Source organism: Hyperoodon ampullatus (assembly GCF_949752795.1).
Source record: "Hyperoodon ampullatus genome assembly, chromosome: 3".
NCBI classification, from domain to species: domain Eukaryota; kingdom Metazoa; phylum Chordata; class Mammalia; order Artiodactyla; family Ziphiidae; genus Hyperoodon; species Hyperoodon ampullatus.
The window spans coordinates 147,528,330-147,547,777 of record NC_136916.1 but is presented as its reverse complement, the minus strand read 5'-3'; the positions used below and the strand labels follow the sequence as shown (position 1 = coordinate 147,547,777).

General features: G+C 51.7%; 1 protein-coding gene across 1 annotated transcript in view; it reads right to left on the bottom strand.

Moving 5' to 3' along the window:
• Positions 1 to 1,213: 1,213 nt before the first annotated feature.
• The window catches only part of GALNT16 (polypeptide N-acetylgalactosaminyltransferase 16), a gene marked incomplete at its 3' end in the record, with an annotated part of 98,794 nt that continues 80,559 nt past the window's right edge, over positions 1,214 to 19,448 (bottom strand). The window contains exons 8-15 of the mRNA XM_079700677.1: positions 18,721 to 18,805; positions 18,321 to 18,424; positions 13,807 to 13,933; positions 12,242 to 12,334; positions 10,780 to 10,863; positions 5,548 to 5,689; positions 4,745 to 4,867; positions 1,214 to 1,351 (exon numbers count right to left, since the gene is read on the bottom strand). Coding sequence (XP_079556803.1) covers positions 1,214 to 1,351; positions 4,745 to 4,867; positions 5,548 to 5,689; positions 10,780 to 10,863; positions 12,242 to 12,334; positions 13,807 to 13,933; positions 18,321 to 18,424; positions 18,721 to 18,805 — 896 coding nt within the window. The remainder of the gene's footprint in view (positions 1,352 to 4,744; positions 4,868 to 5,547; positions 5,690 to 10,779; positions 10,864 to 12,241; positions 12,335 to 13,806; positions 13,934 to 18,320; positions 18,425 to 18,720; positions 18,806 to 19,448) is intronic.

Sequence of the window (19,448 nt, the reverse complement as noted above, 5' to 3'; positions counted from 1 at the left end):
AAGCGGTTCCAAGACCAGGCCCTGGGGGAGGGGAGAGACTCCCAGTGGTTGTGAGAAGGAACTGGGAGCTCTGCACAAACTGGGGCCTCCAGCCAGCCTCCAGGCCACTGCAGCAGCCGAGCCCCAAGGGCCTCCCTCCTGCAGTGGGGAGGGGTGAGGACAAGTACCAGCCTGGGTGGCTTAGCCCCCATGAGCTAGGGATGCTCCAGCATGGAGGTCCCGTTCTTACCGCCCTGCCCCGGGCCGTGTAACGCTGTATTTACGGAGGCAAGGGCTTTTGAGAAGGCAGGAGTCAAAAGCTAGGAGGGAGGATGGGGCTGTTCCGTGGTGTCTGTCCTTATGGGGTCCACACGGTACGACCGGGCAAGGGGCCAGGGCACCCGCTGGTCTTTAAGGCCCAAGGGAGAGGTCTTGTCCTGACACGTGTCCACATAGAAGTGGGGTCTGTTTAATAAACTGTGTCCTGAGGCTGCCCCTGGAGATCCCCCTTCAGCCCCTTGCTGAGGCGTGGGAACCAGAGCGCAGGACCAGAGGCACCGGCCCTGGGGCTGGTACGTGTGGGAGGAATCAGGTCCCCAGGGAGAGACCCAGTCTTTTCAGTGCTACGCTGCTCTTCCGTCCTCGTCTTTCTGCAGATCACCCATCCTCTGCCCTGGATCCTATCCCTCCCGCCCCCAACCCAGCACCTGCCTGGGACAGGCCACTGAGCTGCTCACCTCTTGCTGTTCTCCACCTGCCCCGCAGGCCGCCCCTTCCTCCGCCTTCAGCCTGCCCCCCGTCCACACTGCCCACATTCTCCTCTCGTGCCCGATCCCACAGGCAGACCCCTGGCCCAGCGGGACCCGTGTGGGCTGCGGTCCTTGTTCTCCCCAGCCAACAAGGGGAGGCCCCCAACCACTGTCCAGACCTCGGGAGGGTGAAGGGAGGTAACAAAGGGCCAGGGCTCCTGCCCAGTCTCTGCCCAGGAGCAGTCCAGCATCCTGACCAGCTCCTCTCCCCAGGCAAGGCCGGGGTGGCGGCCAGGGCAGCAGGGCATCACCCTGCGTCCTCCCCGTACAAGCTCTGGAGAATCGTGTGTCGTGGCAGTGGTGTTTGCTGATGATTCCGGCAGAAATGTGAGGAGATGGAAACGGCCCGCTTTACACTCCCCCACCCTAACCCCCTTCCGGCCCCAAAGTCTCATGCAAAAGGTACAAGAGGCCCCAGGCTACGGTCATGTGTGCGGCAACAGCTGCCACTGCTGGGCTGGGATGTCGGCCTGGCACTTGCTGGTCACCAGCTGGGTGGTCTTGGCCTCCAGGCACAGGCCGCTGACTGAATGCTGGATGAAAGAGGCTTTTCTCCTCCATCTCTGTGGGGGGAGGCAGGAAAGGAGGGGAAAGAGAAAACAATGATGAATAATAATCATAATGTTCATCCCTTCATTACACGTGTATGTAAGCGGCCCTAGGACACACCCCCATGTAAATGATCTGTGTGTCCCTTACAGAAGAGGTGCCCACACCCCACATGCAAGCCTGAAGCCGTTTCCTCCTGAACGCTCTGGCTTCTGTAGGCTGGCATGAAGAAGTCACTGTCTAGGTCAGAGGCCCATGGGCTGAGTCTAGCCCAGAGATGTATGTTGTCTGGCCTGCACGTGCTTATTTAAAACTTGGCTTAGTCGTCGCATAAAAACCTGCATTTCCAGCTTCCCTTTAGACATGGGCCTGGTTTCTTTGGTGGCATCAGGTGGTTGTGGCTGCAGACCTGCTCTCTGCTAGTCAGCCTAGTTCCTGTTCACCATAGTCCCACCTGGGCCCGACTTTTCCCCTCTAGGGCTTCCCCACTTGCACTCTGTAGGCCCTTGAGTTTGAGTCCTGGACTAGGTGAATCTTTTACTCCTTCAAACAAGATTTCTTCTTCCTGCAGCTCTAAGCTTCTGCCTGTAGCTGTGCAGCCGGTTACCTACACCCTTTAATGGGAACTGGTCGCCATCCCTACAGAGATGAAGAGTGATGGGATGGTGAGGGCCCTTGAGTCCCCCTATCAGAGTCATGAAGGGGCTCCTGAGGCAGTGCCTTCACCTCCTGGCGCCTCCCCTGCCCCAAGCTTGACAAGGGGGACAAGAGTTGCTCCTGTAGACCATTTTGGAAGTGGCTGGATGGAGGATGGAGTGTGGTTTGGAGAAGGGATGAGAGGCTGAGACCCCAGGTTTCGAGGCTCGGGGAAAAGTACAGGGAGACAGGTCTATTTTTGGTTTCTCTCCTATTTCCCTCCCTTGCATCCATAGTCCCTCTTCCTATATCTACCTCGTCCTCTGTCCTCTGAAGAAGTGGGGAATGCTGGAGCCGCAGGGCTCTGAGGGGGACGGGCCCTGTTCTCACTGGAGCAACTGGGAGAAGGGAGATGGGCGGCACCAGCTGCAGGGCCAGGGCTGGGGCGGCAGGGGGACGTGGGGTGGCCAAAGGGAACCAACTGGGAGATGCAAACAGGGTGGAAGGCAGCGAGGGGGCGTGCTGCAGAGCCCAGATTCCCCTTAGGAATGCGGGGCTGAGAACCAGTCTCTCTGGCCCACGTGGTCCCAGCAGAGAGGGCTTCCTGGCTTAAAGGTCCCGGGCAGTGGGCAGGATAGGGCCTTTGGTCCCTCTGGAACTCACAGCATCCTACTGCCTTGTGCTCTTCCAGTCTCTGACCTCCTGGGAAGGGTTGGCCACACACTCCCCAGCTGGGCATTGCTGGGCCACACACTTCTTTCATCCTTACGGCCAATGGGATCTGCACCGTCCTTGACACAAGGTAGGCACCCAGCGCAGTTTTATGAAGAACGAGTGCATGGGTGAATGAATGAAGCACCCAGTCATGAGGAAGTGCTCTGCAAATCACGGGATTCTCACTTCCTACCGGTGCCATCCGGCACGGTCTCGGGGTCTCCCGACTCTCCTGGCCATTATGTTCTGGCCTGGCCAGGGGAACAATATCACCTCACAGCGCTCTCCCATCGCCACAGTCTCGGTTCTTGCAGATTCCTTATAAGGCAGACGGGGAGGCAGCCCCTCATTTTATAAGTGAGGAGACTGAGGCTCAGAGAGGTGGGGGGGCGGTGACGGAGCTAGGACCTGCCGACGCCATCCCAGCAGCTCTATGCACAGGTATCTCTCCCATAACTGATACCCAGGTGGCCTCAGAAACGGGGCCAAAGGGGGACCAGGAAGGGAGGCCTAGATTTGAGAAGGCACCGTCAGTGAGAGCTGCTCACCCTGTCCTCCGGGAAGAGAGGGCTCAGCTGTTGGGGCCCCTGCAGGATTTGCAGGAGCAGAAGGAATGGGGCCAAAGGAGATTCCTAGGAGCCCCGGGTCAGCGTGGAGGGAAAGTGGATGCTGCAGCTCCAGAGGAGCCCCGGGTCAGTGTGAAGGGAAAGCGGATGCTGCAGCTCCAGAGAAGCATTTGAGTGGTGGCTGCCCGGGGAGCTACTTCCCTGACTTTGGCCTCAGCAAGGATGGGGTTGGGAGTGGGCTCAAGGCCTGACCCTCAGAGAGGCCGGTACTCCAGGTAAAGGGGAACCTGGGGACCCACCTAACTGCAGGGCAGGGGCAGAGGGCAGGCAGGACAAGCTGCAGCGTCCCAAACCAGGAAGTGCTTCAGATGTGTCCCGCAGGCCCAGCGAGCAGGCCTTGGCACACAAAGCTCTCTCCCTCCCTCACACACACACACACACACGCACGCACGCACGCACGCACGCACGGAGGCTGAAGGGAGAGGAAGGAAGGATCCGGCTGCTTTTCCAGAATAAAATAGCAAACTGCCAGTCATCCCTAAAGAAAGAGCCGACCCAGGCAACAGCAAAGGGGTGGGAGGAAACTCGGTGGCTGAATCAAAAAGCCAGGCACTCTTCTGCCCCTTGCACTGCCCTACGGGCTGGCCAGGCTCAGGCACAGTGGGAGCTCCCAAGAAGGTGTGGGCGGAGGAAAGGACTAGACCAGAACTCTGGCCTTTGAGTCCATTCCCGGGCAGAGAGGCAGCCCTCCCAGCCAGAAATGGAGTGGGGCTGACTCACTGGCTGCTGTGTGCCCTGAGCATCTTCTTCCTCAACAGGCAGGCCTGACCTGTCTCCCAGGATTAATGAAAATAGGGCAGGTGAGAGTGTTTGACAAATGGAAAAGGCAGTGCTCACGTGAGGCCGGCATGCCAGCTTGGAAAACACTGTGGCTGGATCTCAGTTTCCCCAGTCAGCCAGCAGTCAAGAAGTACTTACTGAGCACCTACTATGTGCTGGGGCAAGACTGTGGGCTTAGGAGTCATGCTGACCTGGGCTTGAACCTCAGTTCCACCCCTTCCCAACTATGTGATCTGATATGTTTCTTAAATTCAGTGAGCCTCAGTTTTCTCACCTCTAAAATGGGGTTAGTACTAGGGCCCACGTTGCTGGATTGCTGGGAGAATTAGATGAGATGACCTATGTAAAACCCCTAGCACAGGTTCTCAGTAAAAGCTCACATTTATTTTGGCTGTGCTGGTTGTCAGGGGCTAGGGATACAGTGTTAACAAGATAAATAGTCCCTGCCCGCATGGAGCCACAGGGTGCAGGATGGACATTTAACAACTACTTACCATACTTCCTCATGAGGAAAACAATAGACTTGACCTGGATACTGGCTTAGGTCCCCCAAATCCTCACTCTGGAGGGCTTATTTGAGTCTGTATGTCAAACCCGCACTGTGTTCTCCGGGGCTGCCGCCATCCCTTGCCTATGGGCGAGAAGGCTTACCTGCCTGCCTTCTCTCGGGTTGCACGCCTGCAGTATGACCAGGGACCCGGGGGAGATGGAGGTGGAAGTGGCAGCCAGGCACTTCCCCTGCTGCTGGATGAGATGGTCACTGAACAGCCACGCCTGCAAGACAGGGAGCAGAAAGGCCAAGTCCAAAAGTACAGCAATGGATGGATGGATAGATGGGTAGATAGAGCAAATACACTGTTTATTTTGGTAAAATTTTCTACAAATACTAGGGATGGGTGTATGGGTAATCACTGTACAATTCTTTCAACTTTTCTCTGTTTGAAATTTTTCATAATAAAATATTGGGGTGGGGGAGCTTAGCTGGAGCTGGCCAGAGGATGTATGAAGGGATGCTCAGGGGACGGGGAGAAAGACAGGACATGGGAGCAGGTCAGCCAGGGAGCCAGTCCACGCTGGGGTCTCCATGACCTGCTCTAGTTCGACATGGTGCATCAACACTCATGTTGTGCACGTGTGTACACAGGAGTCCTGGATGCCCTGTATATACAGGCGGACCACAGCTGCATCCCAGGAGAGAACTGGGCTCTGTTTGGGCAGCATTTCTCCCTCTGCAAGGAGGAAGCAGGCGGTGCCCATAGGGCGACTGTGTGACAGGCTACAAAGGCGACCGAGTATGGTGGGAGCAGACCCAAGGAGCAGAGTGGGAGGGGACAGCTTGCAGGGTCCTTGGAAAAGTGGGTTTGTGGAAGGTGTAGGCAGAGGGAAGATGAGAACAGGCAGAGGGAGGCCCCCACCCGTGCCCGGTCCTGACCAGGGGGCCCTAAGCCACCTACCTGGGCCGCTGGCGGACTCTTGGCAGACCCTCTGCAGGTCCCCATGCTGAGCAGGAAGTCACCAGCCGTGTCCTGGCCCTGCGATTCTAAGCAATTAGCCCCCTGCTTAATGATGCCGGGGAGCACTTCCTTCACGGGGACGCTGAGAGAAAAGGCAGCGGTCAGGCTTGTCCTCTGCCCTCCCCAGGCTTGCCCACACTTACCCAGAGGGCAGCGCCCTGCCAGCTCTCGGGGCACCCAGGTGTCCGTGGGGAGGGGAGCCGGCCTGGCAGCAGGGGGAGGTGAGCAGGGGTGCCTCTGGGAAGACTGGGCCTCGCCCTACTGGGTTCTGGGCAGTTCCGGGAGCCCCAGGGACTGCCCTGGAGGCCAGGCCTGAGAGGGTTCAAACCAGAAACCAGGGCTCCCCAGCCCAGAAAGAGGACAGGCTGGGGAGAGGCTGAGGCCCAAATGTGGGCTCAATAAACAACCTCAAAATAACAGGGAAGGGGTCACTTTGAAGAGGCAAATGCAAAATAGACAAATATGAAAATGTGTTCAATCTCACCAACGATTAAAGAAATACATATTAGAGAGGTACCACTGTTTGTTTACCATATGTGTATATATATGTGTGTGTGTGTTTATATAATTTATTTACATACATAAAATAATACATTTATATATTTAAGTGTATGTGTGTATATCTATGTATATATACACACATATACATATATATATACATATATATATATTTAAATATCACTACCTAGTGTTGGCAATAGCTGTGGGATTGGGTGAGAACATAAAGTGGCCCACCTTTTCTGGAGGGCAGTGTGGTATTACGTATCAAAAGCCTTAAAAATGTGCACACCTTTGTCCCACTTCCAGTAACTTTGTATCCTAGGGCAATAATTAAAGATGTGTGCAGAGATTTAGTTTAAAAGATATTCATTCAGAGTGACTGCTTATACTGAAAACATTGGAAATTCCTAGATATCCAACAATAGGGGATGGGCTAAGTAAATTCTGATTCATCTGTAGGATGGAAAAAACCTTTAGCCATTAAAAATGACTGGTAATGTGGGAAAGTGTTCAAAACATACAGTTAAGTAAAACAGGCATGTTTCAAAATAGTGTATTATTAAAACATTTTATATGCACAGGAAAAATATGCTTAAACACACACACAGATATAAAACACATGGTCTTACCCTGTGGGTAATAAACCTAACGGAGATGCTGGCCCCAGCTGACGTGGGCTGGTATTCCTGGGTTTAGAAGGTTATACACGCACTTGGCTTACGGACCCACAGGGCGTGATGGGGAACCAGGAGGGCTTAGAGTCTGAGCACATGCTAATCCTATCTGCCTCTGTTACCTCTGTCAGGAAGAGAACCTGGGCGGGGGTCATGGATCAGAACATTTCCGGCACTCTCTTGTCTCATGTGGACATCCTGCAGGACCTCGACCAAACCAGGTCTTCCTTCCTCAGGGCTGGTGGGAAGCCCCCGGATTCCCAGAACCTACCCGCTCTCACAGAGCCTTAAGGAGAGCCTTTCACTTTCCCTCCACACTACTGGTAGCAGTGCCCCTTCAGAACCCCACACCCCGTTGTAAGAGGTCGTGCAGTTCTAGAACAGAGGCTGCAAACTGTTGGCCCCTAAGCTGAATCTGGCCCTGGACAGGTTTTTTTCTGACCTGCACAGTGTGATTATTGGTGCTTTTAATTAGTTGGCAGTATTTTAAGATTTCAAGTTTACACAGAAAAATCCAGCTTCCTGTTTTTTTTTGAACTTTAGAATTTTTTTTTGAATTTTATTTATTTTTTTATACAGCAGGTTTTTATTAGTTATCCATTTTATACATATTACTGTATATATGTCAATCCCAGTCTCCCAATTCATCACACCAAAAATCCAGCTTCTTTGGAAAACATAGGAAGGTCAGGCTGCCACACCGAACTTGCATTCCAGCACGGCAGTAACACGCTGTCATGAGCAGCAGCTGCCCCCTTATGGGTGGAACTTGTGCATTTCAGTTTGCCACAGTCCCCTCCACTCCTTACTGTCATCCCCACCCAGTTGACTTATTGACATTGCCTGTCTGATCACTGTAGGATTTAAGTTTGCAACCTGCTAGGTGCAAGGCTGTTGGGAGGCAAAAGCTCCACCCCCTCTGCTTCATCCAGGGGCAGCGTGTAATACTTCCCCTCTATACAGAGACAAGGTCCTGTGGGAGCCTCTTTGAGAAGCCAAGGTTGTTCCAGACCCTTCTCTTCTCTTCTCCTCCCTACCCGCTGTTGCTTAGGAAGATGTGCAAGATGATCAGTTTTCAGAGGTGAGGTGTGTACTGTCCAAGTGTGGCAATGTCACTGACAACAAAGGCCTGCCCACTGATGCTTATGCAGGAAACCCGGGGCTTGGGCAGCAATCTCAAGACCAGATGCAGCTCCTGAGGTGTCTGAGTGGTAGCAGCTCTGCAGCAGCTGGGATGGCCATCACCACCCTTCCTCTGCTCTCTGGCAGAGCCAGGCTAAGCTGTCCTATTTGTTGGTAGCCCTCTTAAGTCTGCATCTGCTTTCCTCTCTGTGGACCACCTCGAAGCTGGGCTGCCATTAGCCCTTATGATGCCTTTGTAGAAACAGCAATAGGCATCCCTTTCGTGAGACACTTTACTTCCATCTGTTAGAAAATCATCATAATATAGATGATTTTCTACATTATGAAAAAAAAGACAAAAAAGTCTTTTGTCAGAAGACTTTTACTGTCATTTGCCAGGAATTGTAGTAATAAATGTGCAATACTGTGTGACCAGCACTCTTCAAATATGGTGTGCTTGTGCAATGCACAGCCTGCACAACTGTTCCTGAGCATCCTAATAAAAGTAATACATTAGCAATTGCTGAGGCTAGCCACAGAACTCCGATATGGAAAAGCGGCAGCACTGTAGCTGTACTGCAGGCAGGCCTAGGAAAGCAAAGGCCTCTCCGTTCAGCCTCCTAAGTTTCTCCACCGACCATCTGCAAGTGTGGCCCAACTATCAGGATCCTGTTTGGAGGAACATGGTATCATTTGGGCCTATAGGTCTCCTTTCTAATTAACAACCTGATCCACTCCGGGCCCCTCGCCCTGAGAAGTGAGGTAGAACATGAAGGAACAGACCGAGGATGAGGGGCTTCCCTGGTGGCGCAGTGGTTGAGAGTCCGCCTGCCGATGCAGGCGACACGGGTTCGTGCCCCGGTCCAGGAAGATCCCACATGCCGTGGAGCGGCTGGGCCCGTGAGCCGTGGCCGCTGAGCCTGCGCGTCCGGAGCCTGTGCTCCGCAACGGGAGAGGCCACGGCAGTGAGAGGCCCGCGTACCGCCAAAAAAAAAAAAAAAAAAAAAAAAAACAGACCGAGGATGAGTAAACTGGACAGGAATGAGCTGCAATTTCTACCTTAACAACAAAAAATCATTTTTAAACGTCCACACAGTGACAAAACAAACGGAAGAGGACTTATGCTCCTCATATCACATGGCTGGTTTCATCCACTCTCCTGTCTTTGTGATAGATCCAGACTTATGGTAGTTATAAACTACTTCTTCCTCTTGGTCCTCAGGGGATGACATGGGACACTGCGTGGGGACTGGGGTGTGGGGAGGAGAGGCACATCCCCGATCCTCCCAACTCTTCCCCCAGCTCCCCGGCTCCTGTCTGAGGCCTGGAGTCCATGACTCCAACCGGATAGCATGAACTCTGACAGAACATAAAGAAAGACTATGCTTTTTTTCCCTCAGAAATGACATGTCTGAATGAAACTGTCCCCTTAAAAGTGGCCACTTGAGGAAGCTGTTCATTTATTACAAGTTTGTAAATTAATGTTCTTCCATGCACAGCCATCATCTGGGGAGCTGGGGTTATCCAGGCTGCCAACTTTTTCCAAGGATGCTGCCGCTGCTCAGACCCTTTTGGAATTCCTTGAACATTGCTTGCAGAGTCAGTTTATCCTTGTCACTTGTTTCAGTCTTGTCACCCTGTATTTGGGACCCAGGATTGTATTATCTGGGTTAACCAACCAGCTTACTCACTGGACTTGGCTACAACTTAACTACGGCTGTTTTCCAAAAATCAAATCTGCCCTTGAAGGACAAAGATTTGCCTCCTTGGAGGATCTGCAGGCTCTGAGAGATGGAGTGTTCTGGAAAGCCATGACAGCATCCTTGGGAGACAGCAGTGGAATAACCCGTTCCCCGAGGTGACATTTCTAGAAGAGAGAATGCTAATTTCAAAGTTATTACCGATGCTTATTGACTATGCAATTTATTCAGTTAAAAATATTTATCGAGTGCCCATTTTGAGACAGGCACTGTTCTAGGGGCTGGAGATAAGGCAGTGAACAAAACAGATAAACACCTCTACCCTCACGAAGCTTCCTGTCAAGTGTGGGGAGATGACAATAAAATTAATTGGCCACATATATGCTGAATGACAATAAGGGTGACAGGAAAATAAGCAGGGAATGCTGGGGAAGGTGCGGTCGGCCAATGCAGAGTTCGGGGGAGCCTCACGCAGCGGGGACAGCTGAGTCAAGACCTGGAGGAGGTGAGGAATGATGTAGCCAGGATGCTGAGAAGGATTTTGAAATGAGGAAAGAAAGAATCAGCTCTGCCCTCCCCACCCCTGTCATTACAGCTACTGCCCACCGTCCTGTAGCCCACACACATACACCATTTGCATGCTGCTTCCTCATTTGCTGGAGCAAACATTTCCCCAGGTTTTTTCACGGTTTATAACATTAATTGACACATATTTGTTTAGATCGACGCATCATGATTCACTAAACCCAGCCCCTATCGTTAGTTTTTTCTCGACTTTTTCACAGCAGAGAAGCCTACAGTGGACATTTACTTGTCAACAGGTTTTTTGCTTTGGTTGCTTTATTTCCTTAGGATAAACTCCCAGAAGGAAGAGAGGAGAGTCAAAGGAAATGAGTGTTTCTGCAGCCTTTGCTACATAATGCACTGTTGTTGTCCGAAGGGGACAATGCCCATTTCTAGCTCTAAGGCCCAGTCTGTTAAACTTTGGTTCCTACCACACCTCACTCTTAACTCCTGGTAACCTCCTCCTGGTTCCTCCAGACCCTTCACAGGACAACAAACACCGACAGCTAGAAATAGCCAGATTGCCTGGGCTGAGGAGAGATCAGGGTGAAGGGTCCCCAAGCTGCTGGCCCCCACCCAGGCCAGATGCACGAGCTGAGGGCTGCACTCACGTGAGCTCTGGGTAGACATTATCCAGGTACCAGCGGAAGGACTTGCAGTTCATCTTCTTCCTCTGCTCGATCCGCGTGGCCACGCTGGAGGAGAAGGCAATGCTCAGCGGGCGTGAGAAGGCCCGGGAGGCCGGCCCGCTCTTTCCACCTACCCCAAGGGAGCTAGGGCCAGGAGCTGCCCAAGGCTGCCTTCCAGCCTTGGTCTCTGACCTGCAAGCTCGTCCCAGGGTTCCTGGCCACGCCTTATTTCTCTCCTCAAATTCCTGCTCACCTTTCAGGATCTGCCCAGCCCACGGAGGCCAGGCTTTAATCTCGGCTTCTTACTCCTTGAGACCTCAAGTGAGGATACCACTATCTGGTCCTTATTTTCACAGAGAGAGCAGAGCCTTAATGAACTAGAAGGTTTCCTTTCCTGCATTCCAGTTGAGCAGAAAGTGTCTACCAACAAGAAAACCACGCTTTAAACATCTTTCCAAAAAGTTGGCAAATAAAAACCATCTGATGTGTCCATGGACACCTTCCTCAGCTCCACTGACCATAATGGCCACTGACAGATGACCCTCACCGCCTCTCTGAGCCTGTTTGTTCTCAGTAAAGTGGGGACACAACCATCTACCTCCAGAGGTTTTTGTGAGAATCAAATGAATAAAGGGGACATAAGTGCCTAGCACAGGGTAGGTCCTCAGTAGATGTTACTTCCCCACTAAAAGAAATAGTGACATAACTTCTTTTTTTTAACTTTTTTTTTTAAGGGACAGATACAAACAAATAGAGGGAGATTCACTGATGATCGCTAATATGTTTTCAAACATATCTGACCACAACATTAAGTAAGAAATAAATACATTGTGACCAAGTATACCCATGGGCATATATGGCTACAAACATACAACCAAAATAGGAGTTTTCACAAAACAATATCTATCCATAACTGCAATCAACTGTTATTTTCTGTTCTGTTCTGTACTCATCTGTCATATTCTAGTTCTCTATCGTTAAAAAAAAAAAAATACTGGTCACGACTCTCTAAATTGATTTCACAACGAATCCACATTTTGAAAATGCTTAACTAGACTGTAGTCATAACAGTCCAGGGCAGAAAAATAAGCTAACAGATCACTGTCAGATTTTGAACAGCAAGGGGTGGAGCCAAAACCCCGAGTGTTTTCTACAGAGAGCCATCCTTAAGCACTTGCACAGATGTCTGTCCTGCAGGCAGCCTGTGGACCGGCAGTGCTCGCATAAGCGAGCCCTCCCTGGTTATTTCTCCCTATGAAGCTGCATCCTCCTCAAGGACCGGAATCTTGTCTCTGCGTCTATACCCTACAGGCCCGTTAGAGCCCGGCGGCCTGGGGCAGCTCAGTTGCTAAGGAGACGCTGAGCGCTTCCTTGGTGTACACGCAATTTTGTATTTTGCTAAGGTTGTGGAGGGAGGCCGAGGGGGGCTGGGAGAGGGGCCCACCTGCCGAAGGCCTTCCCTATGGCCGAGGGCCGGGCCTCGTAGTAATACTGCTTGTATTCATCCATCCACACCTCTGCAGTGCGCTTGGTATTCCTAAAAGGGTAGGAAGGAGCAAAATAAGGTCACCAGGGTGGTGACAGAGTCAGGGTTGGGATCAAGATCAGCTCTGTGCAGTACAGGGTGCGGAGACAGGGGTGCACGCGAAAGAATACTGAGTGGGGTGGTATCAATGAGAACAGTCTTTTTGGAGGACAATCTGTCAGCATCCATCAACTCTGTGGGTATGGATACTCTTTGACACTCCACTCTGAGGAATCTATTCTACCAGAATACCAGCGTGTGGGCAAAGGGACATGTACGAGAATACTTGTGTCATAAAACATCTGTGACAACCTAAATGCCCATCAAGAGGAGAATAATGAACTACGTCCACATGATGGAGTACTAGGCAGCCTCAAAAAAGAACACCAAGGTTAGTACATACTGACGCTGAAGGATGTCTACAATTTAGTGTGGAGTGGCGGAAAAGCATGCTGCAGAAAAATCATGCAGTGCGACCCCATTTATATAAAAAACACAAAAAGAATAGACACATGTATATGTATAACTGAATCACTTTGCTGTGCACCTGAAACTAACACAACATTGTTAATCAACTATACTCCAATATAAAATAAAAAGTTTAAAAATGTAAAAAAACACCCCACAAACGCATGCATCTCTATACAGAAACTATATATATATGAAAATAAATTAAAAGACCTGAAATGATAGGCTAGAAATCTATTAGCAGTAGTTACTTTTGGAGAGACAAGCGGATAGGAGTAAGGCTGGGTGAAAGGGACTTTCATTTTTTTCTCTCTATGTGGTATAAAGAGTAAAAATTATAATGTATAACATACTATATGTACAGATATATATATAATATATATGATATAGTTTGAATTTTTACAGTAAACATGTATCACTTTTACAAGTATAAAAACAATTAAAATGGGATAAGGGGAAGCAAAACAAAAAGACAGGCCATTTGAGGAGCTAGACCTGGGGAGCCACCGCTGGCAACAAGGGAGCCTGAGAAGCTGAAGACTCATCCTTGGGAGGGGAGTGCTCATGACGCTCCTCCCACCCTCCACTTGCCACCAGCATCAGGGGGGCGGGCGATGGGAGTGGTCTTCTAGGACCCTGCCCACTGCCCCTCAAGATGAAGTGCACGCTGTGACTGGGGACACGGACGGGCAGACGCTGACCAAGTCAGGGTCAGGACATGGCGTCTATGACCAGGACTTGGGACCCAGTGAGTGGAGGGCAGCTTCCAGTTGGTCATTTGGCTGGTTTTCCAAGACCCTCATGGACAAGGACAGTCAAAACAAGAGAGGCCTGGTGGAGACACTCCCAGCTTCATCCTTCCAGCCTGAAAGTACCGGGATCCCAGAATGGGGGGCAAATGGGGAAACCGAGGCCCAGAAAGGTGGTGTAGCTACCCACAGTCCCTTGGGTAACTGACAGGGCTGGGGTCTAGGTGTCCTAGCTCTTAGCGCGGTGCTCTTTGCACCGTGACCTACCTGATGTAGGTGAGGGCGTTGCCCTCAGGAAAGTTGTAGGGGTGCCGTTTCCTGAAGACGTGACCCACCCGGCTGCAGGGCACGATCTCCAAACTCCCACCGCACATCCACACCCGGAAGGAGAGCTCTGCAGAGACGGCAGCCATCAGGACGGGAAGGAGCCACTTGGCAAGTCCCCACGGAGTGAAGGTGGGAAGGAGCTGGCTTCCCTTGCCTTTGGTGTCTCCTTCGAGGCATATGCTGGTGTCAGAGCTCCTGGGTCTGTTTACACGGGGTGCACCCACTCCTTGCATATGTTCCTGACCTCTTCCTCCATGCGTGTACATGCACACATCCCACACACACACACCCCCTCCTCACACACACTCCACACAGACACCACACACCCATCCCACACACACATACCTCTACACACACATACCCGCTGGCATTTTTCTGGCTGGCCCAGACCTCCCTCATGGCCCCGGTGGTCTCCATTTACAGCTACCAGTGGCCCTACTGAGACATACTTCCTTTTGGTGGTGGTGTGACGCTGAACGAGCTTTCACAGACGACTGTGGTCCCTAGTAGTGCTGGGAGAGGTGAGCAGTGGCCATCCTGCCTCCCAGAAGGGGACGTCACACGTTGCCTACTCTGTTTTCCACTCAACAGTTTTCACTTCCGGCAAGGACCCACCTCGGCAGCTGGCTGAACCTCTTCTGATTTTCTACTTTCTTTCATTTTAACCCTGAAGTTGGACACCCTTTGATATTAAAACACCTCCCTCCTGTCCCAGAAAATCCATAGCCCTTTTTTTTTTTTGTCTTTAATTTAAAAAAAAAAACAGAAAACCGAAAGACCATTGTTTTTCATGAGTTCCAGCCTCGGTTCCTCTTCCTACTCCCCAGTTGGCTGTAAGGACACTTGTGGTCCCTGGCCAGGTCTGGGGGCTCTCATCTGGAGCGACTGCTCAGGGACCTCCCAGGGACTAGCAGAGTGGGGGGCGGAGGCGGCAGGACTAAGGCCCACGTCCTGGCCAGCCTCTGTGCACCAGGTGACTCTCCAGTGTGGTCCACGACTGGACGCCAGGCGTATCTGGACCCGCACCCAGGGTTGGCCCCGTTAATGGGCTTCCCTAGGTCTGCGGGCAAACGGCCAGGCCTCTGTCCCTTCTCCTGGTCAGAGCCCTGCAGCTGGTTCGGCAACTGAGGTTTAGAACTGGGGACGGAAGATCTGCATCCTGGTACCATTTCTTCCAGATTAACTTTGTTACGCTAGTTAGGTCATTTCATCCCACATAGCCCATATTGTCCACATTACTATTACTTATTGTCATTTTTATCAACAAGGGCAACGACAGGGAATTCCCTGGTGGTCCGGTGGTTAGGACGCTGCGCTTTCATTGCCAAGGGTGCGGGCAGGTTCGATCCCCGGTCAGGGAACTAAGATCCCACAAGCTGCATGGCGCAGCCAAAAAAAACAACAACATGGCAACAACAGAAGCAGTAACCGTCATCCACTGACCGAGCACTCACTCTGTGCTCTTTATGGCTGATGTCTAATTCTCACAGCTACCAGGTGGCATTGGGTGTTATGATCCCCATGTTTTTAGTAAGGACTGTGAAGCTCAAAGACGTTAAATAACCTCTCCAAGGTCACCTCCACGCTCAGGTGCAGAACTGCAGTGTAAAGTTCACACTTTGTCCAGCAAGTCCCACTGTTTGAACCAGATCATGATCTGTCAGACGCCGTTGTAGAATCCCTTACACTCTAGCCGGGGGGAGACAGGAACTCAGTAAAAGAAGAAACCAAAATACAAGTAGACAAGAAAATGAGTAGAATACTTCATCTGCACAGCAGGTAGGAGACTGAAGCAGGTGAGTGGAGTTGGGGGTGAGGCTGCAGTTTTAATGAGGCTGATTAGGGATGTTCTCGATGGACGGGGCGGGGGGGACATTTGAGCCAAGGCCTGAAGGAGGTGAGGAAGAGGCACGTGACTCTTAGGGATGCGCGTTCGGGGCAGAGGGACGAGCAAGGGCACAGAGCTAGAGGTAAGAGCTCAGTAGGCAGGAGTGGAGCGAGGTGTGGGGAGGGCAGGAGGGGCCGAGGGCGGGGCTGGCGGTGTGTGCTTGTCGGGGACGGGCAGGTGGTGTAAGGACTTCGGGTTTTGCTCTGAGTGATGCGGGAGCCCTTGCAGGGTCTTGAGCAGCTGAGTAACATGATCTGACTACCTTTTAAAAGGATCCCTGGGCTTCCCTGGTGGCGCAGTGGTTGAGAGTCCGCCTGCCGAGGCAGGGGACACGGGTTCGTGCCCCGGTCTGGGAAGATCCCACATGCCGCGGAGCGGTTGGGCCCGTGAGCCATGGCCGTTGAGCCTGCGCGTCCGGAGCCTGTGCTCCGCAATGGGAGAGGCCACAACAGTGAGAGGCCCACGTACAGCAAAAAAATAAAAATAAAAAAAAATAAAATAAAATAAAAGGATCCCTAATGAGAATCCCAAGGTTTTCACGTTTGCCACCCTCACTCAAGGCGGCCTCTGGGTTCCGGCGATTGGCTCTCTCAGGGGAAACAGGACCGAGTCTCGGGTTGGGCGTCTCCCTTCCTTCCACGAATGAACAGTTCTGAAAGGCCCAAAGCCATCAGTGACGAGTCTCCTGGCTCAAAACTGGTTCCAGCAGCTGAACGTCTGAGCACCACGGCTAGCCTAGGAATTTCTTTGAATTTTTTCGCAGAAACAAAACCCTCCGTAGAACCCCTGTGTGGTTCACCTTTCAATTCCCCAATCACTGAGCCCTGGCCTCAGGCAGAGTTTGAAGTTAGCTATTTGATCATTCACTTGTTTCTCCATCAGGCCCCAGCCTTAAAAAAAAAAAAAAAAAGAAGGAAGGAGAAAAGAAAAAGGCCTCTGGATGCAGCAGAGACCATTAGTTTCCCAGCCCTCTGAATCTTTACAGGAAACTGGATTTGCCAAAGCTCCCTTCAGGCTGAGATGGAGAACACAAAAGAGGTCACTTAGGCCTAAAATACATAAAAGGAGGTCAGAATGGAAGGGTCACTGCACCCCAGTTCCCAGAATTTACTCCTCTGAATGCCTGCCTGGAAATGGTTTCCAAGCGTAAGTTACAAAGGGGAGAAAATCCCATGCCTGTTTCCACTCCAGCTGGTCCTGAGTCGGAGCCCCACTGCCCATCTGTCCCACTGCCCCAGTCAGAGAGGGAAGAAAGACCTGGTCCTTGCCTCCCAGAAACACAGACTCTGACTTGGGTCACACCTCACAACACTTAAGTGGCTCCTGTAAAGGGACTACCTACACCTGTCAGACGTGGAGTTTCCGGCTGAGATCTGGAAGGTGGCGTCTACCTCAGTTTGCCCATCTGTCAGATGGGTGAGATACCACCAGCCCTATTTACTTTGCAAAAAACCTGGCCAGGATGAAAAAGGAAGCAGTGGGAAAGGGCTCTGCAAAGGAATGACTGGGTCCACTGCCAGGGCAAGGACAGGCCTTTGTGTTTCACAAGCCTCAAGGTACCTGCCCCCACAAACCCTGCCCCACTCCTGGATCCCTGGGATTGATCGCCATCCTCCTCCACCACGCTCCTCATCTGGGAGGCTGCCTGTGTGGGCTGTACCCCTGGGCTTCCTTCCTGTGTGAGGAAGTTCAGCCAGCAGGTCGGGGGAGAGTGAGGGCGGGTGTTTATTCCCTGACACCTTCCACCTGGCACAGTGGACTGGCTGCAGGTGCCCCAAGACCACAGCTACTGTCGGGGAGCACTCCCTCCCTGTCTTTCAGACCTGGGGGTGGCTACACCTCCCAGCAGTCACCAGCCCAGCCCTACCCTGGCCCTTGTGGTTCCCTGTAACTTGCCCACGCCGTGTAAATAGGCCCTGTTATAAACCCCCCTTAAACTACCCACATCAGATGTTCCATCTGTACCCAGCCTTTATCTCACCTGAACCTCACCAGCGACACTGGGGGTTCACTGGCTCTTCCCTTTCCTTGTGGGGCTAAAGGGTTCCTATGGCCTCATAATAATAATAATGGCTGCCAGCATCTTCACCCCCCTCATCTCACTTTGTACTTATAACAGCCTCTTGGGGAAACTGAGGCTCAGAGAGGCTTTCACTTGCCCAGGGCCAAACAGTTTATAGGTGGTAGGGCCAGGATTTGCACCCAGGCCATCTGACCCCATTGCTTACGTTTAACCACCAACCCCTACTGCAAACACCACCCTCAGCCTTTCTTGTAGGGAAGCAGCCATGTGCTTCCTCCATACACATGTCTAGCCATGTGGCCACACGTTCTCCCTGACCACCTAATCTCTTTGTGGACTAGCTGTGTGGCTCTGGACAAATTACTTAACCTCTCTGTGCCTCAGTCTCTTTACCAGTAGAATGGAGATATAATAGTATTTACTTCAGAGATTCATTGTGAGGATTTAAGGAGTCAATATGTGTAACATCCTTAGGGCCTTACATATAGAAAACACTCCATCCAGGTTACCCATTATTGTTATTGTGGTTATTTCCCAACTTACCAAAATTCTCTCCCCCCCAGATGTCCATCTGGGCATCATACTTTCCCAAGTGGTTAAACCAAGACTTGTCAATCACGAAGATTCCTCCAGCTATGACAGGCGTCCTGGGAGCAAGGAGAGGAAAGAGGCAACACATGAGCTGGAAAATCTGAGCCCCTCTAGACGGCCCCAGGGCCCAGGCCATTTGCCCTAGCATCCCCCACTTGCAGAGTCACTGGGGTCAGATATCTGGCCCGCTTGTTGGCCTCTGGCCTCTCTCTCCCCAGGGCCCAGAACAGAGTTAGCCCTTGGATCGTGCACCCCTAGGAGCCCTGGCAACTGAAATGGCCCTCCCAGGAGCCTCCAAAGCCCCTGACTCAGGGAAGGAAGGGGTCTCTCCAGAGCCCACAGCAGTCCTGACCTTATGGGCTTGGTGGGGTCTGTCCGGGCAATCTTCTGCTCCAGAGGGATCTGCTCCCACTTGAAATGCAGGCTCCAGTCAAATCCTAAGGGACAGACTAGGGTGAGGATGGGGCTCGGGGGCTCTTGTCCCCTCACTCCACCACCCCTGAGAGTCTCCCTTGATCAGAGCCCAGCTTGTAGAGGGCCCTGGGCAACTCATGTAGTCATTCCTTCATTCAGAACGAGACAGGTCCCTGTCCTCATGGAGTTTCAATCTACTGGGTAAGACAAAGACTTACAAAGATAAATCAGTAAATGGATAATATGTCAGTTGCGGTTGAAAAGTGCTAAAAAAAAAAAAAAACGAAAGAAAAGAAAGGAGGGGGACCCATGCTATTCTAGTAAGGGTAGCCAGGAAAGGCTCTCTGAGGAGGTAACATTTGAGTAGAGACCTGAATGAAGAACTGATCCTTGCAGACATGTAGGGAAAGGGAATTCCAGGTGGGGGAACAGCAAGTGCAAAGGTCCTGAGGTGTTTTCCCTAAGGAGAAATGCCTGGCTCCCTTCAGAATCCCACTCAGCCTCAACATCTAACTAACGACTGTGTCCATTTATTGGAAATCCGAGCCCCAAATAGGAAATCCACTCTGCGCATTAGCTCCTGGCAACAGATTCTCTGGAGCAGCCTGCCCAATAGAACTTGCTGCAATGATGGAAATGTCCTATATCTGCACTGTCCAACATGGC